This window comes from Pungitius pungitius, chromosome 1 (assembly GCF_949316345.1).
Source record: "Pungitius pungitius chromosome 1, fPunPun2.1, whole genome shotgun sequence".
Taxonomy (NCBI): Eukaryota; Metazoa; Chordata; class Actinopteri; order Perciformes; family Gasterosteidae; genus Pungitius; species Pungitius pungitius.
The window spans coordinates 35,707,672-35,735,656 of NC_084900.1; the positions used below are offsets into that span (position 1 = coordinate 35,707,672).

At 43.1% G+C, this 27,985-nt stretch overlaps 1 protein-coding gene and 1 long non-coding RNA gene across 8 annotated transcripts; one reads left to right on the forward strand and one right to left on the reverse strand.

Moving 5' to 3' along the window:
* The first annotated feature begins 165 nt into the window (after window positions 1–165).
* plod1a (procollagen-lysine, 2-oxoglutarate 5-dioxygenase 1a) lies at window positions 166–11,800 on the forward strand. 2 transcript variants are annotated; one of them, XM_037457609.2, is made up of 19 exons: window positions 166–343; window positions 1,908–1,999; window positions 2,182–2,315; window positions 3,123–3,286; window positions 3,790–3,902; window positions 4,212–4,275; window positions 5,921–6,018; window positions 7,084–7,185; window positions 7,278–7,409; window positions 7,728–7,849; window positions 8,236–8,340; window positions 8,453–8,578; window positions 8,672–8,813; window positions 8,945–9,058; window positions 9,322–9,387; window positions 9,494–9,598; window positions 9,696–9,842; window positions 10,108–10,233; window positions 11,242–11,800. In XM_037457609.2, exons 1-19 carry the CDS (start codon window positions 271–273, stop codon window positions 11,395–11,397), a joined length of 2,181 nt encoding a protein of 726 aa, XP_037313506.2. In that variant the 5' UTR covers window positions 166–270; the 3' UTR covers window positions 11,398–11,800. The 2 variants fall into 2 exon arrangements, with proteins under 2 accessions (XP_037313506.2, XP_037313505.2); XM_037457608.2 differs by lacking the exon at window positions 10,108–10,233 and adding an exon at window positions 10,422–10,547.
* Window positions 11,801–12,455: 655 nt separating this feature from the next.
* On the reverse strand, window positions 12,456–19,791 carry LOC119204423 (uncharacterized). Of its 6 annotated transcripts, none has more exons than XR_005117158.2 (8): window positions 17,807–19,791; window positions 17,129–17,303; window positions 16,242–17,013; window positions 15,909–16,157; window positions 15,612–15,816; window positions 14,968–15,329; window positions 14,763–14,868; window positions 12,456–14,259 (listed from the first exon to the last, which is right to left on the reverse strand). It is a non-coding gene; the product is annotated as an uncharacterized LOC119204423 (long non-coding RNA). The 6 variants fall into 6 exon arrangements; XR_005117155.2 differs by having other exon boundaries at window positions 16,242–17,041; XR_005117157.2 differs by having other exon boundaries at window positions 16,242–16,800; window positions 16,876–17,303.
* Between the last annotated feature and the right edge of the window lie 8,194 nt (window positions 19,792–27,985).

Below are 27,985 nucleotides of genomic sequence, written 5' to 3' on the forward strand. Positions count from 1 at the left end.
AGAGGGAGAGAGAGAGAGAGGGAGGGAGACGGGGGGAGAGAGAGAGAGAGAGAGAGAGAGAGAGGGAGGGAGAGAGAGAGAGGGAGGGAGAGAGAGAGAGGGAGAGAGAGAGAGAGGGAGGGAGACGGGGGGAGAGAGAGAGAGAGAGAGAGAGGGAGGGAGACGGGGGGAGAGAGAGAGAGGGAGGGAGAAAAAGTTTGCAGAGACAAGACTTTCTATCAATGTGCACAGTTGGGTTTTTCCAAACAATTCCACTTGAATCAGTGAACCATGGCGCGTTCCTGGCTGCTGGTGTGGGCCCTTCTGGCTCTGACTGACGGGGAGGAGCAGCGACTGGCCGAAGGTAAGTCGCTGCACCGCTACGAGCCGACCTTTACGAGCGTTCGTAACGTCAGCTCCTAACGGTAAAGGCGGGGAGGCCGCCGCGGGGAGACTCCTCGTGTGGTGTCCGGTAGAGACGCTCCAGCCTCCGGTAACACCGGTGCCGGTGTCTCTGGTGTCACGTCGTAGCTACAATAACACGCTAAGCGGTTAGAAAAGCTGAGATTTATCTTCATTCAGTGGACACGTGTAGCCTCTTGATGCACGCTGAATTGTACTTCGCGGTTCTCAAAGACATAAACTAACTTATTTGATGTTTTTTCCGGTTTAAAATCACGCCATGTCTTTGGCCAGGGGGCGCGTGGGGGGGGGGGGGGGACTCGCGCGGCGCTGACGTGGACGGGCCGAGCAGCGCTCTGTGCACGTGACGTCACGCACTGCTGCCTCCCTCAGCACCGAGCAGGAGTCAACCACTTTGATTCAAGGCCATCCAGCTGTTTCTTACTGATAGTATTACTTAACTAAAGGTAGCTGATGGAAATGGGTCAGAAAGGAAGAAACGGCGCTACAATAATGACAAGAACACTTGATGCGACATTGAAACCACGTCTTTTCTGTTGATAACTGTATCTGCGTTGTTTTGTTGAGACAAGAGGCCAGGACCAAATGAATGGGTTTGGAGTCATGTTTCTATGCTGTCTTGTATTAACATTGTCTTCCCTTTCTTCAAATGCACATCTTTTATGAAAGCAACAATGAACCAATGTCCTGCAGATTAGGAAAAGATTGTGACTGCTTGTATTTTTCAGAGTCACATTCATGGATGGACTCAACTAGTTTTATGACGAAGGGATTATTATTACTGACAGAAAATATTATATAATAGTTTGTCTCCTGTTTGTAAAATATTACAACCCAGGTACAACACTTAAATAATACAGTAGGAATTCTCCAGCATTTCTGCGACTTAAACTAAATCTGCCCCTGAAAGTACAAATATGGAATCAAGGAAAATGTAATAAATACGGAAATCGTCGTTGTTATTTGCTCATTTGGGCCCCAGGGGCCACGAGGGCCTTGAGGGCCCCAAGGAATGAGTCCCTTTTGTAACAGTGGTACGTGAAGTCAGTTCAAAGAATTTATTTTCACAGCTGAATTTGCTGGAACAGTTCTGTTTGATTAATGGTCTCATCATCAGATACCTTCAGCACATCTGTCATCACAAAGGTCACATACCATCCACAGCGTGTCACCTAGGTTTTGCTAGTTGGTTTAGGCTTTATTTTAATTGTCTTGGGGAATTTGCACTTGTAAAGTCAACAGATTAAATTAATTTATTCAATTCAATTCATTTTATTTTGTGTAGCCCCAAATGACAAATTTAGCCTCAGAAGGCTTTACAGTCTGTACACCATCTGTCCTGAATCCCTCACAAGAAATGAAAAAGCCTTCAACAGACAGATGGAACCCTTCAGTATTATATACTCTTGCGTCTGTCCATAATGTAATGCTTTGCTGAGGTCATCTGCAACCAATCCACTGGGTTGCTTCACACTTAAATTCTCCTGTAACGTGGTGTCTTCCAGAGAACCTTCTGGTCCTGACTGTTGCAACCAAAGAGACAGACGGCTTTAAGCGCTTCTTTCGCTCAGCGAAACATTTCAACTACACTGTGAAGGTAGGAACCTGTGCGGCATGTCTTCTTTGCTCCACATGAAAACTAAGTCATAGCTTTGTCTTCCATGCTTGGTCCTTCTTACATTTGATACTTTGTCAATGAATTCGGCAATTCGTATAATTCATGCTGGAAGTCATATATTTAAAACAGTAATGCATGTATACTTGTACATATCTTTAAAGGTCCTTGGTGAAGGTGAGAAATGGAAGTCTGGCGACTACATGTCGTCTCCAGGAGGAGGTCAGAAAGTACGCCTCCTTAAAGCAGCTATAGAGGACATGAAGGATGAGAAGCAAGTCCTCCTTTTCATCGAAAGGTAGCGCGTCTTCACCACCGACCCAAGTGAATGCACAAGTGAAGCCACTGTAACACCCTGCTACTGGTTCACTCTGGAATTAAGATTCCTACCATCGAATGTTTAAAAAAGGCCTTTTTTCTCATACTGTGTGTCTGAATATTCATCCCTAATCTAAAACACTCAACGCCATCTTGTTTCAGTTTGTGTGCACGTTTGCTTCCTGTCCGCTGATCTCATCCACATACACTGCAAGCAGGAATAAGCAGGTGTATGTCTCGAACTGGAATAATGTTCTCATTCTCCAGATCAAAACCACACAGAAATCCCACTGACTCGTTCAAAGGCTCAGAGTCCGAATATGGGCAGTGTGGATTTATTTAAAGGACAGCGGCCTGTAATTGCACTTCCCACTTTGACTACTTGGGAAAGCTTTGCCCTGCTTGGGTCCTCCTTAGTCGGAGCAGCAGGAAGAGTTGAGCATTTTTACACTAGACATGAGTATATCCCTCCGAAGCCCCGAGTGTGCACACCAACGACCTGCCTACCACCTGCCTACGACCGAAGAGTCAAACTCTGGGCTTCTATACGTTGTGTTGAAAACGTAGAACCAGAGCTTCCAACTAGAATGTAGCATATCACAGCTTAGCTGACAGCGGAGCTCCACTACAAAAAGTGTAACTGCATGTGTAGCTCAGCCTTAATAGTACTTTAATAACCAGTCTATGTATAGTATATTGGAGCTGCAGTGAAAAGGCTGACCACACTGAGCACTTAAATATCCCAGTGGCTTCACTCTGCTTTTCTCTCTCTCTCCGTTTCCCACAGCTACGATGTGGTGTTCGCTTCAGGCCCCAACGAGCTACTCAAGAAGTTCCAGCAGGCCAGACACAAGGTGGTGTTCTCTTCTGAGAGCCTCATCTGGCCTGACAGACACCTGGAGGACAAGCACCCCCACGTTGCCGAGGGCAACAGGTTCCTAGGCTCAGGAGGTAAGCCAACGGCTGGGGAAGGCCACATGGCTGTGACATTGTGATGTACCATGTGACTTTTTAAATGAGCTCTACCAATTTTATCCAGCTGAATATCAGTGTAACACACTGAGGAAAATCTGTGCACACAGCCAGCGTTTCTTAAAAGTCTTTTATTTTTCTATACCCTGAGCCCAACCACACGTGAAGCTGTACATGGGGGGGTATTAGTGTGCAGATACACTGCTCTTGGACAAACCATCCTTATAAGGTTACACGTTTATTGTCATTTTACCACAAGGTGAGACGCATCATGCAGATTGTCGTCTCATCATCACATGTACAGCTTGTAAAGCTGTATTATCCCTTTCATCTTGATCTGTGCTGGTCCACACTGTATCATCATCCACTGAGACTGCAAATGTAAAATAACACCCACCTTTTCAAAGTGTCTCAAAGCTGCATTCTCTCAATGTCGATTGAATGGAATATGACTGCTACTCACTTCCTGTTTGTTTCCACAGGTTTTATTGGCTACCTTCCCAACATCAAAGAAATGGTTGCTGACTGGACAGGAGAAGACACCGACAGTGACCAGCTGTTCTTCACCAAGACTTACATTGATCCAGTTAAAAGGGTAAGGGTTGTTTTATTGTATGGATGTTTTTTGTTACATGCTGAAATCACATTGAGTACAATACATACTAGACCTGCTACTAATGACACTAATAGCTTTGTCACTTCCTCTATGCTTATCTAAATCAGTTTAGTAAAATGTTCACTTCCAAAGCATCAATTCTGTCAGACTGAAGAGACCCTGATATTTTGCAGTACATCAGTGGGCTTAACCATGCTTATTTCTCTTAGTCTGTTAGTCTATTTGAGATTTTTCAGCACTCTTATTTCATTTGGGAATTTGTGAAAACAATGTGTGTTAATATTTCAGAAATCCATAAATATCACTTTGGACAGCAAATGCAGATTGTTCCAGAACCTTCACGGAGCCCTCGGTGAGTTGAATGTCGTCTGTTAGTTCAGTAACAAAGTTCACGAAGACATCGAGTCAACTGAGCACCCTCCAACACCCAGTGGCTATTTTCTCTCTGCCACAATGCTTGGATGTATTCTCCCTTTCATCTTCATCTCTGCTGGTCCACCACAAATCATCCCCTGAGAATGCACATGTAAAATAACACTCACCCTTTAAAGCTGCATTCTACCTAATGTAGGAAATTACCTGAATTCTCTCTTGATTTTAAACATGAGTTTGGACTAAAAATCTAGCTGGTGTGCCGAAATAAAATATGGCAACGGCCAACATGCCAACGGTGCTCCGCAGACTGATGGATGATGTCAACATGTAATTACAACAAGAAAAGAGGAATGTCACTCACTGTGTGCTCATCCTCAGTTTCCTCCTTTATATCTAATAAAGGTTTCACTTGAGGTCATAGCCTGTTACAGGAATTCAGGAGAGCTCCACAAAGCACGTAGTCACAGTGCAATCAGAAGGACATCACTGGGTTAACTACACAGGAGACGGAGGTTGGAAAATGAAGTGTGTGTGTGAGAGAGAGAGAGAGAATCCATCTGGACCGCTTTGTTGACATAGCAGGTCGGGACCTTTGCTTTTAGTGCATGTGAGCGAGATCAGGATTTAACCAGCTGTAACTCCTTCAGAACAGCTGATGGACACCTGGAAACAATTATTTTTGCTATAATTAAGGCCCAAAAACTATTATATACTATAATATTTAGTGAATCCCAATATTATCTCCATAGTCATCAAAATATGCTTTAACGCTTCAAGTGGCACTAAAATATGCTGCAATCACTTAGGCTTCTATTTCGTTCAGAAACAGCTGTTAATCTGGAGAAGGTAGCGCCTTAACTTCTACAGGTTCTAGAGCTGAGGGGTTACACGTTGAGACATGAGCTCAACTCCCAGCATTCTCTGCAGCATTTGTTGAGGCACACAAAGGAATTTGTTAGTTGAGTGAGAAATGTAGTCTGAGGGCTACGATGAACCGTCTGAGGACAGTCGGCCCCCCATTAGGCCTCCCTCGTCCTCTCTTTCAAGATATATTGAAACTACATTGAAATACATTGCTAAACTAAACAGGCGTATCATTCATCAAACCTTTGCCTGGTACTGTAATTACTTGAATAATTCCATAATTAAAGTTTGTACTACGGTTACATTAATTAGCCATTGAGAGAAAACACAAACGGAATCCTTTTAAAAAATATTTACTGTTTGTTTTTTAGTCTTGTTTTGTCCCTTTTTAGTTAGCATCGCATTCAACAAAAAGCTGACAAAATTCTTCCATTGGATTTTAGTGAAAAAAAATACATCTCTGTAGTATAGACAGGTTCTATTAATCTAAGGATGCAGTGACATGTAATTAAATACAATTAATATTAATACAATTAATTAATACAATTTCCACTATCTACTGATCTAATTATATCTTTTAAAATAATTTTAAAGCAGTCTTATTTGTACTGGAATTCTTAGAATAGACATTATGTTCAACATCTTTTTCAACGTGTTAAAAAATATATATTTTTAATTTTTGTTATTTGGACAAACATTTTGTAATAACATAATGTGCCTTTAATGTCTTCTGCCTTTGTGTGGGTGGCTGTTTCCAGACGAGGTGGTGCTCAAGTTTGAGGTTGGGCGGGTACGAGCCAGAAATGTTCTGTATGACACGCTGCCTGTCGTCATCCACGGGAACGGACCTACCAAGGTACTGACCAATCACAGCCCTCTGACCGGTCACATGCTACACTGACAGCCACTTGTGTGTCATGATCCAAACCTGAAAGCACATTATAAACACGTGTTCATGCAGAAAGGAGTAGCTGAATCCAACAGTGTGATCTGCTGAAGGTTGAGGAGGACAAGCTTCAGAGAAGAGTCTGTCAACTCAATGACACTCAACACAACCAGTTAATTCAATTCATTTTATTTTGTAAAGCACAAATTACAAGTTTGCCTCAGAGGGTTTTACAGTCTGTACACATGCGGCATTCATGTACTGGAACCCTGACATGCAATGGAAAAACTCCCCCCCCCAAAAAAACCCTTCCAGGGGGAGAACTAAAGGGAAGAAGCATTAGGAGAACGGCAGAGGAAGATCCCTCTCCTGGGATGGAAATATTGAGAGTAGTAAGCCTGGTGTACAGTATGACCACTGCAGGGAAACCGTATCACCAGACAGCTGACTTCGAGGGCGCCCTGGATCTATCAAGATGACCTCTGTTTTCTCTGAGATCTGGAAGTTGATCATCCAAGTTTTGATGTCTCCAAGACATTCTTGAAGTCTACCAAGCTGGTTGGTGTCTTCTGGCTTGATCGACAGAGACATTGTCTGCATAACAGTGGAAGTTTATGCAGTGTTCTCTGATAACATCGGCCAAAGGAAGCATGTACAGGGTAAATGAAATCGGTCCAAGCACAGAACCTTGTGGAACTCTGTCATCGAGGATTCTGTTAGAAACACAAACTGGGATCGATCTGATAAATATGAATTAAAGTGCAGTTCTTTTAATGCCAATCAAATGTTCTAGTCTCTACATCAGGATACAATGATCAATGGTGTCAAACGCAGCACTGAGCTCAATAGGTCCATAGTGTGACTTAGCTGTCACACTATGGACCTATTGACCTACTGAAGGACCAATTCTGGTCCATCAGTTCTTGGAATACTAAGAAAACGCATTTGTGTCCCTTAAGTAAGCCAGTCAAAGTGAACTACTTTTAAAGACTTAAGTACTGTATATAAGGACGGTAACACATATTTGTTTGCCAGCTCCAGATCAACTACCTGGGTAACTACATCCCCAACACGTGGACGTTTGAGACAGGATGCACAGCGTGTCACCAGGATCTGCGCCCCCTCGCAGCACTTAAGGTCAGTTCCTCTCTATGCAAGATGTACCTCAACTGCATCTCATCAATATCCCTCCTGGAACTCATATGAGGCGTGTGTGTTTTCTCTAACAGGAGGCCGAGTACCCCATGGTGCTCATTGGCATCTTCATCCAGCAGCCTACTCCTTTTGTGGAGGTGTTCTTTCAACGCCTCCTGAGGCTCCAGTATCCCAAGAACAGATTGAAACTCTTCATCTACAACCGGGTAACAGCAGAAAACTGAAAGCACAAAGTTCCCACGGAGGCTCCCATGTCTATGTAGCCCCCCCCCCGATATAATGGTAGGGGGAAACACTGATACAGGAATACCTAAAAGCCTTAAATCAAAGAGAATGAAAACAGAGGCAGGTTGAAAAGGTAATGGTCCTGGGGGGATAAGGCCTCCGTTATGACACATCAATCACTAAAGCGTCAGGAGCTTGTCACCAGATTAAAAGCATCTTTGGAAAGCTTCCAAAGACTTTCATGTAGACAAAAGGCTTGCTTTTTCTGTAGTAACTGTTTGTTCCTCCTCTCCCTGCAGGAAGCTCATCACGAGGGTCAGCTGAGCTCTTTTCTGAAGGACCATGGCGGCTTGTATCAGGATGTCAAGGTGGTTGGCCCTGAAGAGGAGATGGACCAAGCTGCATCGCGCAACATGGGCTTGTGAGTCCCAAGTGACCAGCGGTCGGCCATGTGACACTTCTAGACTTGTGACGTATTGCACAGAAACGGATGGAGTATGCTCGAATGTTTAACTTCATGATTCCAGGTCATGGCATAAAATGGGCTTGTGCAAACACACAACTAGTTGTGTGTGTGTGTTCCCCTGATGTGCACAAACCCCTCCAGTGAAGCAGCTGCCAGGAGGTTTGAGCCTCACTGTGCAGAAGGATTGAACGTTATCACCTCTTGCTGCTGGAGAGAGCGTTTCTTCTCACCTCTTCTGCACTTTTTACCACATGGTCCACGGATGAGTGTATGCTGACCACCTTCATCACATGGTCTCTCCCTGCTCCCTCTCACATCATGCCGTCTTTCCTCTCTTTCAGTGACATGTGCCGGAAGGACGAGGACTGTGACTATTTGTTCATCTTGGACATAGAAGTGGTTCTAGAGAACGAAAACACACTTCAAATTCTCATTGAACAAAACCTGCAAGTATACAATTATTAACCTAAATGTTGTGGTTATTCTATCACACTCATTTATCAACACTGTGTCTAGCCAGAAGAAGACATTTAGTAACCTTCCTCTATTCTTCATCAGTCCCATTGTGGCGCCCATGATAACTCGCATTGGACGACTGTGGAGCAACTTCTGGGGAGCCCTCAGTGCAGAAGGCTACTACGCCCGGTCTGAGGACTACGTGGACATAGTTCAAGGGCGCAGAGTGTGAGTTCACCCGACCCCGTCCAACCCGCCATCACTGGGATCACATCCCGTTGCTGACGTTCCCTGGTGTGTGTGTGTGTGTGTGCTTTGCAGAGGTGTGTGGAACGTCCCTTACGTGTCCAGTGTGTACCTGGTGGAGGCCAGCCTGCTTCGGTCAGAGCTCTCCACGTACGAGCTGTTCACCTCAAACCTCTTAGACCCCGACATGGCTTACTGCCACAACATCCGCAGCAAGGTCAGTACATGTGTGTACTCTACACTAACAAGGGCAACATAGAAACTACATGTTTAGACACTTTCCTCATCCATTTTCTCTTAGATGATGAATGAAATAAATCCTTGACTTGTTGTGAATCTTTGTTTCAGGGAGTCTTCATGTATGTCACCAACATGCACACTTTTGGCCGCATGCTGTCGACACAAAACTATCAGACGAGTCATCTACACAATGATCTGTGGCAGATCTTTGAAAATCCAGTGGTGAGATGAAAGCCTGATGTGGTAGTCATGGTGACGGGTGTTTGTGTGATGCAGGAGGGGGCCCCTTATGCTGCTTCTTGGTCATGCATTAGAAATGTGGTTTTCTGAAAAGTGATCATGTGACTTATATGGATGTGTTAGTGTGGCAGTTTGTTTTTGCTCCTCATCCATCCGTCCCCATGTCCTCATGTCCTCATGCTGTGGTAGTAACAAGCCCAGCGTGTGGCAGCAGCGCTGTGTGTAACCATGTGTGTCTCCTTCAGGACTGGCAGGAGCGCTACATTCATGAGAACTACACGCGCATCATGAAAGACAAGCTGATTGAAACTGTGAGATGTTCACGGCTTTACATCCACATTCATTTAAAAAAGAGTTGAATAGTAATGGATGTGATTGATTGATGTGTGACATGTACCCCTGTCCTCTGTCTCTCAGCCTTGTCCTGATGTCTACTGGTTCCCAATTCTGTCTGAAGTTGGTTGTAACCACATCGTTGAAGAAATGGAACATTTTGGGCAGTGGTCAGGAGGAGCCAACACGGTACGTTATTCTGTATAATTCTGTCTTTATTTGATTGTAAAGAATCGTCCATCTGCTGTAAAAGAGATGTTGACATGTTTATCTTTGGGTTTGTCAGGACAACAGAATCCAAGGAGGCTATGAGAATGTCCCCACCATCGATATCCACATGAATCAGATCAACTTTGAAAAGGAATGGCAGAAGTTCTTACTGGAGTATATAGCACCCATAACAGAGAAGATGTACCCCGGGTACTTCACTAAGGTAAGACCCACAGCATCTGAATGGATCCTTGTGTGTCTGCCATGTGCTCATGGTGAGCAAGGGCACACTGGTACAAACACAGTATTTGAGTACATCACTTGATTGAAGGTAAAATATCATCAGGAGAAATGTTCATGACGTGCTAAATGCCTTTTGGATTGGGAAGCATAACGGGCTCATTCAGAGATGAAGCATTGTGGTGCTGTAATAGCAGCTCTGTCACTGGTCCAGTGCTGCTGCTGTCTCACATGTCTTCTCTCATCAGTGCGCCACTCCTTTGAACTTTGTGGTGAGGTACAAACCCGACGAGCAGCCGCTGCTCGTCGCTCACCACGACGCCTCCACATTCACTATTAACGTAGCTCTCAACAGCAAAGACGTGGACTACCAGGTAAACGGGGAGGAGCCGGTGGGAAAGGGAGGCTACAGGAGGTGATGGTGTGGCCGATCTCCACCTCTCGCACTGCTTCTCCTCTCCATGTCTGGAAGTGAATGCTGGACGGGGGGCCGAGCTGATGCTTTGTGTGTCTGTGGCCAGATGCCAACGCTTGCATGACTCCTCTCTGTCTGTGTTTGCAGGCTCTGTTTGACTTGGCCTTTGTAGTTAGATATAAACCAGACGAGCAGCCGTCTTTGAGACCACATCACGACGCCTCCACTTTCACTTTAAACATTGCCCTCAATCAGGCGGGCCCCGATTACCAGGTGAGTGGTGACCTACCTGTTCCACGTGGTGCTACATCCTGAAGCGCAGCTGGAGGGGGCCGATCAATCATCCCCATAATTCACTGCTGATTAAAGCAGTCATTAAATAAACAAAATAGTTGCTGGATACAAAATATTCAACAGAACTGAAACCGATGATGAATAAAAGAATAGTTTTCCAAACATCGCACATCTTTTGAAGACTTTGCTCAGTTAATGACGCGTCAGTTTTGGGATGGGACAGCTGTAAGTCATGGATGTGTCCCAGTCCACGGGGCTAAGAGAGTGTAGACGGGTGCAGCCTGGGTGAATAGGGAATAACATCATCATCATCATCATCATCGTTTCTAGCACGAACATCTTCATCCCTGATGTTTCAAACTTTCCATTTGTGTGTCTGAGTTTGCCTTTTCTGCATGACGCTGTAGCTCTGAGCCTCCTTTTTACTTTTGCATCCAAACTAATTGATGTGTTATGATATTTGATGCTGTGTGTTAGTCCTACGAGGCTTTTGGAGACTTGAATATATTCAGCTGTAGATTGTAACTTAACCACAGCAGTGATTTTGCTGTTATGGTCAGATTGACTGTTTTGGCCATTTGTAGCTTAATGCGTTTTTATTATCCATATTAGGTATTAAGTCTGATATTAGCCTCTCCCCTGTTTGGTGACCTGTGTTGTGCTGCGCCTGCAGGGAGGTGGATGCCGCTTCATCCGCTACAACTGCTCCATTCAGGCTCCGCGTAAAGGCTGGACTCTCCTGCACCCGGGCCGCCTCACCCACTACCACGAGGGCCTGCCCACCACCGGCGGCGTGCGCTACATCGCCGTGTCCTTTGTGGACCCCTGAACTCCCACAGACCAACCAGGCGGCGCCCCACAGCTCATTCGCTGTAACCCTGTCTTAGTTTTGTACACAGCTTGTGCCCCACTTTCATGTCACTTTCCTCCTCCTGTAGTAAACATCTGTGCACCCTGATCTACAAACCAGCTGTGCACACCTTGTGTTCCCAGCTGGTCCTGTGGTTTTTAGGTGCGGGTCACACAGGTGGGGTCTTGTTGGACCTCGAGCTGGACTTCTGTTGGGTCCTACTTGGTACTCGTACCTGGGCCTTTTTCTTAGTCCTTTCTTTTCCAACTCTTTGTCAAACGCAAACACTCCAAAGACAAAAACGCCGCCTTTATTTATTTTGTATATATTTTTATTCCATGTCCTGTTACAAACTCTACTGTGATTAAACTATAGTCATTAACTTGTGTTTTTATGTGAAAATTCACTCCAAGTATGGAAGACAATGATGTCCGTAACACACCTAAAGTTACGTTAGCTGCCTCTGGATCCTTTGTGACCTTTCACTATGTAAAGGACCAAAATAATAGAGCACTGTTTAGCTTGTGAAGGACCAGGAGACGTATGAAGCGGGGAGAGCGGGTAGATGGAGAATATAGGTAGGTACTTTATTCATCCTCAATCAACAAAAGCCTTGACCCACCACACAAATGGAACATAATTCCCCAGTTTAGTTCACATGTGGCGTCCAAACAACAACAAAAAAACCTGATTCTTCACCCAACTCCAGGTTCCTAGCAGGCTGGTCAGTCAACAGGTAATTGCAGGTTTTCTGGGATAGTTGCCGCCCTTCCTCCTCTGCAGGTTAGATTTGCCTGCATCCAACCACGCCCCTCTTCCAGCTGCCGAGTGGACCAGTCCAAGAACCCAATGGTCCTGTCGGCTGGAACGCCATCATCCCCACACAGCGCCACAGCTCTCTATGGCAGTACTTTTTGTTGTGGGGGGTTGAACATATTTCATCCCAAATTTGGGGAGCTTGGGCCTCCCTGGTACAAAATCAACCATAAAATGTTTGCCCCCCCCCCCCCCCCCCCCCCAATTGATTTTGTTGGTAGCCTCAGGGCAGCAGTATGACTGAAACACTTTTCAGGTTCTCTCTTGTAAATATAATTATAATTAAAGTGAAGTAAGTCAAACAAGCAATGTGAGCATTTACAAAGAGTTCCTTCAGAGTTCAACATAATTGTAAGTTGCATTTATAGAACCCCGGGATCTAATATAGATGTGTTTAATAACTGGATGGAGGAGCACTTTTCACAGTCAAATCAGAAACTTATGTTTGTTGGGGGTCATCTTAACATCGATCTGTTAAACCCAAACATAAAAAGACTGATGAATTCATTGATACTTTATTTAGCATAGGACTGTTTCATTTAATAACTAAACCGAGCAGAATTACAACTTATAGTGCTACTTTAATCAATAACATTTTTTCAAATGAAATAGAAAGTAATACGGTTAGCGGACCAATGATAAACGATATCACCGATCATCTTCCAGTTTTTGTATTAAATAAAAACGTACATCAAAAAATTGAGACATTTTAAGTAAGAAGTTAGACCAGTATCAGAGGGGTAGCTCTACAGTGGGTTACTAGTTATCTAAAAAATAAGAAACAATGTGTGGTAATAGGAGACTATCAGTCAGGTTATCAAGAAATTGTGTGTGGATTACCTCAAGGTTCAATTTTGGGCCCAAAATTGTTTAACATTTATATAAACGATATTTGCAAAACGTCTAAAATACTTGTTTGCAGATGATACAAATATTTTTGCATCCGGAAACGATTTAAAACTGTCAAATTGTTACTTTGGAACTCAAACGGGTTACTAAGTGGTTTCAACAAAAACTATCACTAAATCAGAGTAAATGCAAAATGATATTTGGAAAAGGTAATTCCAATGCCCAGGAAGTTATTAAGATAGACAGTGTCGTTATAGAGCGAGTGCACAAAATCAAATTCCTTGGAGTTATTATAGATGATAGAATTACTTGGAATTCTCATATCAAATATTTAACCACTAAAATATCAATAAGTATTTCAGTAATTGCAAAAGTAAAGCATTTTTAAACATCAAAGCTCTGCATACTTTACACTGTTCCCTACTCTTGTGCCACTTACATTATTGTTCCGGGGTATGGGGCAGTACATACAAAAGCACATTAAAACCAATAGTGACAATGCAAAAAAGAGCCATCCGACTCATTCATAAAGTTGGGTTTTTGGACCACACAAACTCATTGTAGGAGCCAGTTGTTATATTATCATTGGGTGGAAGGTACCAAATTGGGCCAGTAGGTGTCATCATGGTGCCCATTTCTTTATAGGTGGGGACTTTCAGCCAGGTGGCAGGTGTTGATAGACGGAGGAGCACACAGTTTTCGACCGCTCCAGTCTCCGTCACATTTGTTTGTTTCTAAGTGACAGTTGAATGGACTCGGCATTGTGAAGAATAAAGTATGCATTTAAACGAAGAAGCAAAGGCGTAAGCGGTTTTATTCAACGAAACAAAATATAGTTGTGCAGTAGTCAGCGCGTCAAAAACTACTTTGAGCATGTCTACACAGCCCCTCAGTGGCTTTAGGTTCGGCTTGGCCGCTACATTCAAGTCGAAAACTGCTTAATGATGCCGGAACGGCACCGGAGGTAGCAGACGATGCTGTAGTTTCCAGCGGACAGGATTCTGGAAAGCGGACATCAGCGTTAAGACTGGACACGGGACTTGGTTGAAGGTCCACCTGTGTGCATACTGCTGCGAAAGGACACCGGTAAGCCGGCTATGAGCAGCTAACGCGGTCAGCATCCACCACCTTTCTGTGGAGCCGGGCCAAGCCAGCGTGAGGACACCGGGAGTCGATCTGCAAACACCGGCGGCACAGGAGTCATTCACCGGGATCATCATGGCGCCCACCGTGAGTAGTAGCGCTACAAGCTTATGAATGGCCATTCAGGTTTAAGCGCACAGTTGTTCGCTACATACAAGCGGGGTTTAAATCCAATGCATTGGTGGTCAAAGGGGAGGACAATTGACTTCATGAACTTTGCACGTGTGGGGAAATCATTATGGATGCGCATGGAACTGAGAGTGAGCCAGCTGAGGCTATTGCGCAATCAGCTGAGATGAACATCGATACTATTGGCGTTGGTACGCAAAACGTGTTGTAACTCCAACTGCTAAAGCTTTTGCTGAAAAGTGTGATAAATTACAAGCTACTAGGAAAGCAAAGTTAAATAAAGCAGGTCATTAAAGAGGAAAAATGAAGGTGATTATGCAAAGTAAAGGTTCAAGGTGCTCTTGATGATCTTGTCAATTTGTGTGATGAAGCTAAAGGTATTCATGATTCTGTGATGTGTAATCTACCTGATGATGAAAAAGAACACTCTGTAAGAAACCTGCACCTGGGTCTTACTTCCTGTTCCACCTGCACCAGCGAACCAATCTGACACTGGGCCTTGAACTGCGGGACCTGGAAAGGGTCAGAAGAACCGGAAGGGGGGGGTTAGTTAGTGGTTGTGTCTTCACTCTAAAGGTCAAAAGGATGACGGAAGTGTTGGTGGATCTCCACCTCTTTGTTTCGCAGTTCCTGCAGCTTCCTCTCCTGTTCCTCAGAGAAGGAACACCCAGAGCAGCTTTGTTGCTGGCCTCGTTCTGCCTGCGATGCAGGCCTGGTCGGACACATTTACCAGTACGTACACAGCTATGACCCGTGTCATAGGACATAGACATAGACATGTCCTGTTCCAATCACTTGGAGAGCTGTGGACATGTAGTACAGCGTACACCTCGCAGTCCCTTCACGGAGTAGTCACAACAGAAACTCACTCAGTGTTTGCAGTAGCAGAAGATGCGAGCCGGGCCTTGGACGCCGTCCTGGTCTGCTGCACCTTTCTGCCCAGGACACTACAGGATCGTTGGCCAATAGGAGTTCTAGAGCAAAACACAGTAAGATGAAGAAACTTGACAAACCATATATATATATATATATATATAAATATATATATATAAATATATATATCTCATATATTCTATTCCGATTTTAGTGCCATTTTGGGATGTGCACATAGGAACACGGCCAAACATGTAGAGACTTAGGCACATCATCATTTAACACTTCCAGGGGCTCGCCATCATATATTCTATCCGATTTTAGTGTACCGTTTTGGGGTTTGCACAATGAAAACAAAAATACTTTTACTACATTGTGCTTACACTTTTTATTCAAACAGGTATTTCAGTTAGACGACAATGCAGACGGGGAGACGTGCTTGGCAACAACTTCTTCCAGATGGATACGGCGCAGTTTGGCCTGCGTCGGATTCAGGACCAGTGCGTAAAAGCGGTCAGCGGTTGTTACGTCGTGGCACATGAAAGTTGCTATGCACCTCCGAACATCTTCACTATGGAAGCTTTTCGTCTAGACAGGAGAAAAGAACATGTTTTAGCAAGTTTGCATGTTTTTACCAAGCGTTCGATGTTGGAGAAATACAAACACTGAAGTAACCCTACATGTGCTGCGACTGCGGTGCGGAGGTCTATGAAATTTGGCCGGCCAGGCAGCCCCATTTCAATCCAGGCACCTTGCATGCATTGGAGTAGGTTGGTGACTGGCCCTCCTCCATCGCCTACCATAAAGTGATCCGTTGTGGGGTTGCATTTTTCCCACAGAGTCAGCTACTTTTTAAACCAGGAGGACTCTTTAGAACGCAGGTACATCTGTGCTGCGCCAAAGTCCTGGTTAGTCTTATGCCCCGCCACCTGCATACAGAGAAAAAAGGATGGTTAGTCCTTAGTGGGATACTTTATATATTTCATGCAACGATTTGGGGAGCATACACCTACCGAAAAAACATAGCCAGTGTCGGGAATGGTGACTGTCAGCCTCACCATCAAGGCACTCCTCCTCCGCGGCCTCAAGCACCTCAGCCATGGACATGTTCGTAAATACACCCGGCTAGTATCCATAGAGGGATGCCAGGAGGGCGGACAAGTGACCGAAAAAAGCGTACCTTTTCTGGATGCTGTTCTCACGCTCCATGCAGTCTAAGGAAGTTCACATTAAGCCAAACTCAAACACATCGGTGGATTCAATGAATGCAGCACACTTACCCAGAAGCTTTGGGATTGCAGGGTTAGCTCTCCGCTGACAGTTACGCAGCGTCTCACGGGAAACAAGTCGGGACAGTGTATCCGACTTAACCTTTAGCTGGTGGAGGACTACTGGCGTATTCATGTTGGATTTGTAGGCATTCAGAGCCCGTATAACACCGACTATTTGGCCCCGGGTAGTCTGCATTGTTTCAGGGGCGTTTGCTGGAAATAGGTCATGAACTGAGACACATTTTTTAGATAAATTGCAGCCGTGGTGATAGTTTTGCCAGGCTGGAGGCTTGCTGCGTAACTGCACAGGGAAAAGGGGCAGAGATTAACACTTGTAAAATTATTTCAAAGTATTCATCCAATTCAATCACTCAACTGAATATACGCTGGGGGTTGTCCAGGTAGTGCCACAGGTGGAGCTTATTCTTTCCAGCCCCCATGTAGGCTAAGAAGTGGCAGACTCTTCCCACCTTGGATGTGGCGTTTCCTTCCGCTTTACCGAGGGATTGGAGCCCTGGTGCGGTATGCAGACAAGTAGGATTCTTCAGACAGGCAATCAGACAAAGTCAGTAAGGCACAAAAGTAAAATTATGGAATCCTTAGGTGGTTGTATGGCTTTTGAGACTTACCCACAGACTGGGAGAACTTGTGACATTTTGATCTACTTTCTCGGACCAAACCTTCCATTTTCCCTGCTTGGACAGGGACCAGGCCCGTGGAGAGGTTCCCCTTTCTCCTTGAGAGCAAAGCCACCTTCCTTTGCAGCAGGCCTCCAGCTGCACTCTGGACTCTGCTTTTAAAGACCTGTGAACAGGTGTTGGTAATCAGGGAACACACCCCTTTTCTGTTTACCATCTCCCTACCAATTAGAGCCAAGTTCCTGGGTTAATTCAATTCAATTCATTTTATTTTGTATAGCCCAAAATCGCAAATTACAAATTTGCCTCAGAGGGCTTTACAGTCTGTACACATGCAACATCCTCTGTCCCCAAACCCTCACAAAACTCCCCAAAATATGAAGAAACCCTTCAATGGGGAAAAAAAGCGAAGAAACCTTAGGGAGAACGTCAGAGGAGGGATCCCTCTCCCGGGATGGACAGACAGGGTTAGAAATAAAGGAAATGTCCCTAAAGGAAGCCACACTTTGCAGCTCATCTCCCCAGCAAAAAGACACATATTCTGGGTTAAAGATTACAGAAAGTGCAGCCTGTCCCCTGCAAAGCAGTCTGTGTGCAGACCCAGAAACAGTGCACTGAAAATGGATTCAAGTGTGCCGTTTTAGTGCTGAAGGAAGGGAAAACACTCACTTGATCCAATTTCCCTTGCTTCTGGCTGTCAAAGGGATAGCTCAGTGTGATACGAATCAGGCTGGGGACTCTGTGGTACCTGGTTTGAGACTCAGCAAAGCCATGAGTTACAATGCATTTTTGATATTCACCTGGGACCTCTGCAGCCAGCCAGCCAGACATGCATAGACAGGACTAGTGAGGATTAGGGTTACGGTGACAGTAAGGATGCTCTCGATCACGCAGTGGTAGAAATTCACCAGGATGGCTGAAGACAGGTGTTTCTTCTTGAGAGTCCTCAAAAAGAAGAGGCGCTGGTGAGCTTTCTTGACAAGCCTGGAGGTGTTGGTATTCCAGAACAGTTTAAAAACAATTTGAATGCTAAACTTGTTGTGAAATGACTGTGTCTGTTCCCTCTTGGTTGAATGCACTTTGGATAAAAGCATCAGCAAAATCAGTTTTTCTCGATTGTTTACACACATTTTCTTAAAGCATGCCTCATACTCTCAGAACTGTACACACAAATAAAAAAACACACACAATGGGCAAAACCCCTCAATACTCCTGCAAAATTAAACTTTACAATCAAAACAATGTTATTTCTTCTCAAAATGGTATTTTGTTTTGAAATGACACACACAAATCATCATATGAAGACATTTATAAGAACCGGTTGAACACTGATGGGCTCAATGTAAAACACTATGATGAATGGAAAACACTTCTCCATTCATCATAATGACTTTGACCATTTTTTTAATACTTACTACAGACAGTACATACATACGTGTGTTGTACAATATTTTAGAATATTGTTTTTGTACTCTTGAACACACAAATACATGGTAACAAATATATTTTATTTTCCCCACGAAAACAATGCACACAGTGTACCTTCCCAAGCAACACAAAGTTGCACATACAGTGGTCTACATACAAAACAACAGAAGAATTTACTGTATACAGTTACAGTAAAAATCTATGCTGCATCCTGTCTTCTGTTCCGGTCTGTTCCACAGAACCTCATCCACATCACAAGCAATGTTTTCCCTGGCCAAGCAGCGGGGGAAATATCGCTCAGCATGTCGAATTCAGCCATGAAAAGTATCAACTGCTATATCTTCACATGCGTCTTCCATAGCTCAGAGAAGGGGGATATGTGTTTGTGGATTTCGGTCATAAACTTTCCATCTCCAGGCAGAAAAGAATTCCTCCATAGCTTTGGTCAACCAAAGTGACTCGGATCTCATCAGAGTTTACGGTCCTTGGCCTTCCTCGTCCTTGTCGTCCTTGTCCTCCCCGTCCTCGTCCTCCTCCTCCTCTTACTCTCACTCCTCTCGCTCTGTTGTTGTCATCCATTGCTCCAAAACAGAAGAGCTCACCTGTTGCCCTTTTATGCTAAAGCTCTGATTGCTAATTGTAACACTGTGTGCCCAGGTGTTTGCCCATGTGACAGTCAGTGTGCATAGTAGGGCAATTGACTTTAGAATTTTGAATGACAGTGTTTTTCTTGTGAAAACAAAATTTTCTTCATGAAAATTGTGCAGAGAATGCAGAGAATTGTGTGTAGTGTTTTGAAAAAAGTGTAAAGCAAGAATTGTGCTTGTAGTTTAGCAGAATTGGTTCAGGGGGTTGGTGCATGAGTTACATGTTGTGGTCATTGTGTGTCAAGTACCAGTATTTGTGTGTAAACAATTGAGAAAAACTGTAAATGAAATGTAAAGTGATGGTCCTAAAGGAATAATGTATGTGGCTCCATCTGCTGGAAGAATTTGTTTGGGTTTTCAAATTGTTTTTCTATTAAATACGTTGAGTCAGTTTACAACAATACAACTAAATCAGTAAAATACAGGAGTCCTGCAATGAATCATACTTCATGAAGGTTAGTAGTAAAGGTTATAGTGTTTGATTTCAGAAAGGTGCATAATTCGTTTCATATTTGAGGCTTTAGATTGGGCTGGTGTTGAACTTTATAGTAATATTTATCATGCCATTAATATATATATATATATATATATATATATATATATATATATATATATATATATATATATATGTATATTGCATTTTGAGAAGGGGCAGTTAGCCACATTAAATCTTTCAAATAATTGAAAACCCTAACTATCAGTATACCCAACATGCGTAACGTTTAGTCTGTGCATTATTAAACAAAATCATGACTAAATGTGTGGGAAAGTAGCAGATTTAAAAACAAAATGTTAATTAATATGAATATTAAACTAAAATCTAGGAGAAATAAAGACATTTGGAAAAAGAGATGGGGAAAGTATAAATAGCAATGCTTTTTTCAAATTCTGTTTTTGTCAATTAGTTCTCAAAACTTTGGGAATGATATTGAGGTTAAAATGGTTTCCGTTCTGCTAAAGTTAGAAAATATACGGTGTCTAATACAGCTGTAGATAAGATATTGCAGGAGTTTAACTATTTGATTAATTTTCAAGTCTGTTTTGATTACTCAAACGAATATTCATCCCATTATTAGCATTAAGAGATAATGGATGCCAGTTCGACCAGTGAGTAGTTGAAAAGCCAAACAGCACGATCTGTGAAAGAATCCTTGTTAGAAGCAAATGGTGATACAGATCCACCAAGCACCAGTGCTTGGAGGAGAGAGGTTCCCACTTTATTGTTGTGGAATCAGTAGGATACATGCAACGAAAAGAATATTAAGTCATTTAAATGTTTCAATTTTAAAGTCTTTGCTTTGAACTCCGCATTCTGCAAATGTGCTTCTTCACTTTTCTGAGATCAATTTCAGATTGCAAATCATTTACACGCATGTGTCTTTACCAGACCTCCATTGAAAGTGACAAATGTTTCCACTCTTCACATAAATGTTCTTAAAAAGTAGATCTCAAATTCTCTAAAACAAAAGTCTTCAACTACATGCAAGCTTGGGCAAATGTGTGGCATATAATAGACCAAACTGTGTGGAATGATTTTGATCCATGGCTTACTGGGTGCATGGACAGAGTAAATAATCTAAATGGTGATACTGCAAGACAAGATCATCTTTATTGTGAAGAAGTTCAGCCTGTGAGATTATGAATAAATTATTGACATTGTAAATCCTATTTTTGTGTAGCCAGTGAGGAAATGTCCCTCCTGAGCCACTATAGGTTCAGGCCAGCCTTGGTACCTCCTACTTCCTGGTTCACCAATTAGAGAGGGTATAAAAGCTTCACATAATGAAGCTGTGTCAGCATGCTTGTCCCTTTCGCTGTTGCAGTCTGACTTGAGAATTCCAAGAGCAGGTAGGTGGTTTTATTCTCAGTTCTTGGGCAAATGATTTGGCTGTTGGTGATCCTATATATATATATATATATATATATATATATATATATATATATATATATATATATATATATATATATATATATATATATATATATATATATATATATAGGATCAAAAAAAAAAATATATATATATATATATATATATATATTTTTTTTTCTGGTTTTGTCTCTTTCTTTTTGTAGTATTAGTTAAATTCCAGAAGATACTTATTGTTAAAATTGCTTCTTATTAGGAGCGCTTGAGGCTCAACAGCGTGGCTACCCAGGTGGTGGTGAGTGTGGTGATTGGGCCTCTCACCTGCACTTCACATTCTCAGTTGTTTGATGGTATATTTTTTACATAATTCTTCAGTATATTCCTTAGTTTGAGCTGTATTTGTATGGCGCATCCAAGCCAGCGAGGGCCCTGTGGCCTAGTCACCAGTAGAATTCAATTTGTTTGATGCCCATTCGGTTATTCTGGGACTTTGGTCACCCGTTGCTCCGTGTTTGTTTAATAATCCACCCTGTGCTACCAGTGGTTATAAATGTCTTTCCTACAGTTAATCAACTTCTCATTCAATATACACACAATGCATTAGCTAAAAGTATTTACTTACATTTCAGTTAAATTAAATTAAACAGCCCTACAACGATTTCTCCCTCATTCTCTTATTTAGGTGAAGTAGACGGCCCCAAAAATGGAAACGGCAATGCAAAATGGATTTTAAAAAAGCAAGGCGAACCCCTGACTGCGATACACGGACCAAGATTTTTGCTATTACCTTTTTTAAATTTCAATTCTATTACTGAACTTCAGGATTTGGGGAATATTAAGATGCCAACCAGGTGTAACATGTTTGACCTTCCTTTTGTGGAGTCACCCTGTGAGGTGAGGGGGCAAAGTAACCATTCATTGTGTTTTTGTTTGTTTTTTTACTCATTTCAGTTTGTTCCATATGCTTTGGGCAAGAAACGTAGTGGTGGAGTACAAAAACGTCAGAGACTTTGGTTATTAACAACACTACCACAGGGACGCAGCTCGTATCGCCAACGGAAAGCTTTGAAATGTTTTGAATGGCTTGGTAGTCCAAAATTAAGGTGCTGTATGTTCTGTAGTGTAAATTGCTTGAATTGTATGTGCGTACCCTGTAAAAATGCACTGTAAATGCACATGTCTGTGGACAGTAATTAAAACTGCTTTAAAGAACTGTCATCTTGACTGAAAATGATTTTTGTTGCACAATGACAAATGGGAGTGTTTTAAAGATTCATTTTAATGGATATTCAAAATTGTACAATGTAGTGTTGTTGTTATATTGACCCTGAAATTCAAACACTTCACCCTCTATGTTAGGGCCTTGGTTTTAAAATGTATTCCTTTTTTACAATTGTACTTTGTAATTTTGACTGTAGATTAATAAAGTCTATGTATTCTGGAATCTTGTAGGAGCCACCTGCGATTGCTGATTATGGGTGGTCGACCTCAAATGACGGAACCGTCCAGGTTAAAGGAAGCTTATGGATCTTGGGCTCTTCATCCAGGTATTTATGTAATGCTTGTCTTGCTGTGTATGGCTGTTAAAATGTCTTTCAACCTTAACTGTCTGCTTCCAGTATGTCCTTGTCTGTCTTTAACTTTTTGGGCTCCCTTTATCTGCTGTTCAATGTTTTAAGAATGTGTGTATTGCTGATTAATGTTGGTCTGTGTAAAGAGCTCTCAGTGTTGCCAAGATTTTTCTTGCTGCGTTCCTTATTTATGTTGTGACTCGAAACAGGGTGGTCAAGAGAACATAACGGGCTCCCCGAAGTCAAGCTAATTCTGCCTCCTGTGACAAGTGTAGAAATGACCTCTGCCCTCCAGCTGACTTGGGGTTTTGGTGAGGTTAGTATCTTTTCCTCAGTACTGTTTTGTAATACTTGTTGGGCAGGCTGTTTGATGGCTCTAATAACATGTGCCTCTAACAGACTCCCCAGTACTGCTTTTGTTATGCTTGCAGGCAAAGTTCTGTTGTGTTCTCTGGATGGTCCTACATCAACCTAAACTGCTGGTGCTTCAGGGCCTCCAAGAAGTGGTCCAGCAGCTTCAGCCTCCTGTGGACTGAGCTATTTGAGTAAAAGGTAAGACTTTTTTTCCCCAGTTTTTTTTGTCATTCAAGTTGTGGCACAACTTTCTGCTTCTATTGTATGGCCCAACGAACTATTTGGGCTCTTTGCACTGTAACATGAAATAGTAAATGGTAAAAAATTGTCACACTAAAGTCATTTCTGCGGAATTTGTTGCCCATACTGAACGGGAATTAGTAAAGAACTTTCTGCTGCGCACATTTATGAAGCTAATCATTTCAAGAAACTTTTACTTGCAACGATGAAGGAGAAACTTCCCGACGATATTGCGCTGCGCATTTTACCGCCGCAGACGTGATTTCCGTTGAGGCGGACGCTAGAAGTGTGAAAGCGCTGCTCAGTCCAGAAGGTAAGTTTCAGCTACCCTTACACAATAAAATGTTAGTCGATTTAGCAAACTTACTCTGCAATTTGCCAGTCTTTAACTGTTTGCGGTTAACTTGTTTTTAAAGTCTAGCTTGAATGTTAACAGCTAGACTGTCACATGTGGAACCCTCTAAAATAACATTAAATATAAATTGCCTTTCAGCAAACTGCATGCTTAATAGGTTCAATGATGATTTGTCAATCTTCCAGCGTAACGCTTGAATTCAGTATAAATGGTTTTTATTTTTGTCTATGGTACTGGTAACACATGATTTTGAAAGAAGCAAGCTTATCAGTTAACCAATTTAACCTTAATATACAATATGTTTCACTTGGCGCTATGAAAACTTTACTCTTTATCACTTAGTTAGGCCTGGCTCAAGTTAGCCAGGACCAGCCCTTGGTTAAGCTGTTCTTACACTGTTAAGCCCAGCTTACACCTTTCACAATAAACCAATGTTTTAATGCATATCACTAGTTCAGCTTCTTTCCAGGAGTTTTGTTTTCTCGCCTACCAGGTTTCCATACATAGTTCTGTCTGTTCCTGACACCAGCTGCTGCCGGCATTATTTTAAATAAAATTCATATTACTGTTATCATATGCCAACGTTACCCTTTCCTAAAGTCTTTGCTCTCCCTCTCCACAGAAGCTTCTGTGGATGGTGGTTGCCACTGGAGTGGTACTCCCGTAGACTTGGCCTGCTACTTGGAATTATTTATCATTTCTGTTACAGGAGTTGAATGTATTGTACATCCTTTACATTGTTCATTGTATACACATGACATTCATTGCAGTTTTTCTATCCTGGGAGAGGGATCCTTCCAGATGGTCTTGCCCCACATTGAAGGATTCATTTGTGGAAGTTTTTCTTGTGTGAATACAAGCTAGTGGGTGCAAGGAGATGAAGTCTTGTCGATTTTTCTGAATGTGTTTGGTAATGTTGTCTTATTACTTGCAGGATGCCTTGAGCAGCATTGGCCTTGTGAGAAAATTGCCATTGCACTTCAACCGATGGGAATTAGCTCACGGTAAGACCTGTTTCTTTTAGTACATGTATTAACTTAATGTCCAAGAATAAAAGCCTTTGCCTGCAAGCTTGTCAATGTCTCAAAGATTTTTCTGGATGTGTTGAGTAATGTCTTATGATTACTTGCAGGATGCCTTGGGCAGCATTGGCTTTGTGAGAAAATTGCCACTGCGCTGCAACAGATGTGAGGTTTCGGCTAAAGGTAAGACTCGTTTCTTTGTGGGGTTTCAGTGTTTAGGGTTAGCTGGAGCTAAGTGTTTAGGGTTAGCTGGAGCTAAGTGTTTAGGGTTAGCTGGAGCTAAGTGTTTAGGGTTAGCTGGAGCTAAGTGTTTAGGGTTAGCTGGAGCTAAGTGTTTAGGGTTAGCTGGAGCTAAGTGTTTAGGGTTAGCTGGAGCTAAGTGTTTAGGGTTAGCTGGAGCTAAGTGTTTAGGGTTAGCTGGAGCTAAGTGTTTAGGGTTAGCTGGAGCTAAGTGTTTAGGGTTAGCTGGAGCTAAGTGTTTAGGGTTAGCTGGAGCTAAGTGTTTAGGGTTAGCTGGAGCTAAGTGTTTAGGGTTAGCTGGAGCTAAGTGTTTAGGGTTAGCTGGAGCTAAGTGTTTAGGGTTAGCTGGAGCTAAGTGTTTAGGGTTAGCTGGAGCTAAGTGTTTAGGGTTAGCTGGAGCTAAGTGTTTAGGGTTAGCTGGAGCTAAGTGTTTAGGGTTAGCTGGAGCTAAGTGTTTAGGGTTAGCTGGAGCTAAGTGTTTAGGGTTAGCTGGAGCTAAGTGTTTAGGGTTAGCTGGAGCTAAGTGTTTAGGGTTAGCTGGAGCTAAGTGTTTAGGGTTAGCTGGAGCTAAGTGTTTAGGGTTAGCTGGAGCTAAGTGTTTAGGGTTAGCTGGAGCTAAGTGTTTAGGGTTAGCTGGAGCTAAGTGTTTAGGGTTAGCTGGAGCTAAGTGTTTAGGGTTAGCTGGAGCTAAGTGTTTAGGGTTAGCTGGAGCTAAGTGTTTAGGGTTAGCTGGAGCTAAGTGTTTAGGGTTAGCTGGAGCTAAGTGTTTAGGGTTAGCTGGAGCTAAGTGTTTAGGGTTAGCTGGAGCTAAGTGTTTAGGGTTAGCTGGAGCTAAGTGTTTAGGGTTAGCTGGAGCTAAGTGTTTAGGGTTAGCTGGAGCTAAGTGTTTAGGGTTAGCTGGAGCTAAGTGTTTAGGGTTAGCTGGAGCTAAGTGTTTAGGGTTAGCTGGAGCTAAGTGTTTAGGGTTAGCTGGAGCTAAGTGTTTAGGGTTAGCTGGAGCTAAGTGTTTAGGGTTAGCTGGAGCTAAGTGTTTAGGGTTAGCTGGAGCTAAGTGTTTAGGGTTAGCTGGAGCTAAGTGTTTAGGGTTAGCTGGAGCTAAGTGTTTAGGGTTAGCTGGAGCTAAGTGTTTAGGGTTAGCTGGAGCTAAGTGTTTAGGGTTAGCTGGAGCTAAGTGTTTAGGGTTAGCTGGAGCTAAGTGTTTAGGGTTAGCTGGAGCTAAGTGTTTAGGGTTAGCTGGAGCTAAGTGTTTAGGGTTAGCTGGAGCTAAGTGTTTAGGGTTAGCTGGAGCTAAGTGTTTAGGGTTAGCTGGAGCTAAGTGTTTAGGGTTAGCTGGAGCTAAGTGTTTAGGGTTAGCTGGAGCTAAGTGTTTAGGGTTAGCTGGAGCTAAGTGTTTAGGGTTAGCTGGAGCTAAGTGTTTAGGGTTAGCTGGAGCTAAGTGTTTAGGGTTAGCTGGAGCTAAGTGTTTAGGGTTAGCTGGAGCTAAGTGTTTAGGGTTAGCTGGAGCTAAGTGTTTAGGGTTAGCTGGAGCTAAGTGTTTAGGGTTAGCTGGAGCTAAGTGTTTAGGGTTAGCTGGAGCTAAGTGTTTAGGGTTAGCTGGAGCTAAGTGTTTAGGGTTAGCTGGAGCTAAGTGTTTAGGGTTAGCTGGAGCTAAGTGTTTAGGGTTAGCTGGAGCTAAGTGTTTAGGGTTAGCTGGAGCTAAGTGTTTAGGGTTAGCTGGAGCTAAGTGTTTAGGGTTAGCTGGAGCTAAGTGTTTAGGGTTAGCTGGAGCTAAGTGTTTAGGGTTAGCTGGAGCTAAGTGTTTAGGGTTAGCTGGAGCTAAGTGTTTAGGGTTAGCTGGAGCTAAGTGTTTAGGGTTAGCTGGAGCTAAGTGTTTAGGGTTAGCTGGAGCTAAGTGTTTAGGGTTAGCTGGAGCTAAGTGTTTAGGGTTAGCTGGAGCTAAGTGTTTAGGGTTAGCTGGAGCTAAGTGTTTAGGGTTAGCTGGAGCTAAGTGTTTAGGGTTAGCTGGAGCTAAGTGTTTAGGGTTAGCTGGAGCTAAGTGTTTAGGGTTAGCTGGAGCTAAGTGTTTAGGGTTAGCTGGAGCTAAGTGTTTAGGGTTAGCTGGAGCTAAGTGTTTAGGGTTAGCTGGAGCTAAGTGTTTAGGGTTAGCTGGAGCTAAGTGTTTAGGGTTAGCTGGAGCTAAGTGTTTAGGGTTAGCTGGAGCTAAGTGTTTAGGGTTAGCTGGAGCTAAGTGTTTAGGGTTAGCTGGAGCTAAGTGTTTAGGGTTAGCTGGAGCTAAGTGTTTAGGGTTAGCTGGAGCTAAGTGTTTAGGGTTAGCTGGAGCTAAGTGTTTAGGGTTAGCTGGAGCTAAGTGTTTAGGGTTAGCTGGAGCTAAGTGTTTAGGGTTAGCTGGAGCTAAGTGTTTAGGGTTAGCTGGAGCTAAGTGTTTAGGGTTAGCTGGAGCTAAGTGTTTAGGGTTAGCTGGAGCTAAGTGTTTAGGGTTAGCTGGAGCTAAGTGTTTAGGGTTAGCTGGAGCTAAGTGTTTAGGGTTAGCTGGAGCTAAGTGTTTAGGGTTAGCTGGAGCTAAGTGTTTAGGGTTAGCTGGAGCTAAGTGTTTAGGGTTAGCTGGAGCTAAGTGTTTAGGGTTAGCTGGAGCTAAGTGTTTAGGGTTAGCTGGAGCTAAGTGTTTAGGGTTAGCTGGAGCTAAGTGTTTAGGGTTAGCTGGAGCTAAGTGTTTAGGGTTAGCTGGAGCTAAGTGTTTAGGGTTAGCTGGAGCTAAGTGTTTAGGGTTAGCTGGAGCTAAGTGTTTAGGGTTAGCTGGAGCTAAGTGTTTAGGGTTAGCTGGAGCTAAGTGTTTAGGGTTAGCTGGAGCTAAGTGTTTAGGGTTAGCTGGAGCTAAGTGTTTAGGGTTAGCTGGAGCTAAGTGTTTAGGGTTAGCTGGAGCTAAGTGTTTAGGGTTAGCTGGAGCTAAGTGTTTAGGGTTAGCTGGAGCTAAGTGTTTAGGGTTAGCTGGAGCTAAGTGTTTAGGGTTAGCTGGAGCTAAGTGTTTAGGGTTAGCTGGAGCTAAGTGTTTAGGGTTAGCTGGAGCTAAGTGTTTAGGGTTAGCTGGAGCTAAGTGTTTAGGGTTAGCTGGAGCTAAGTGTTT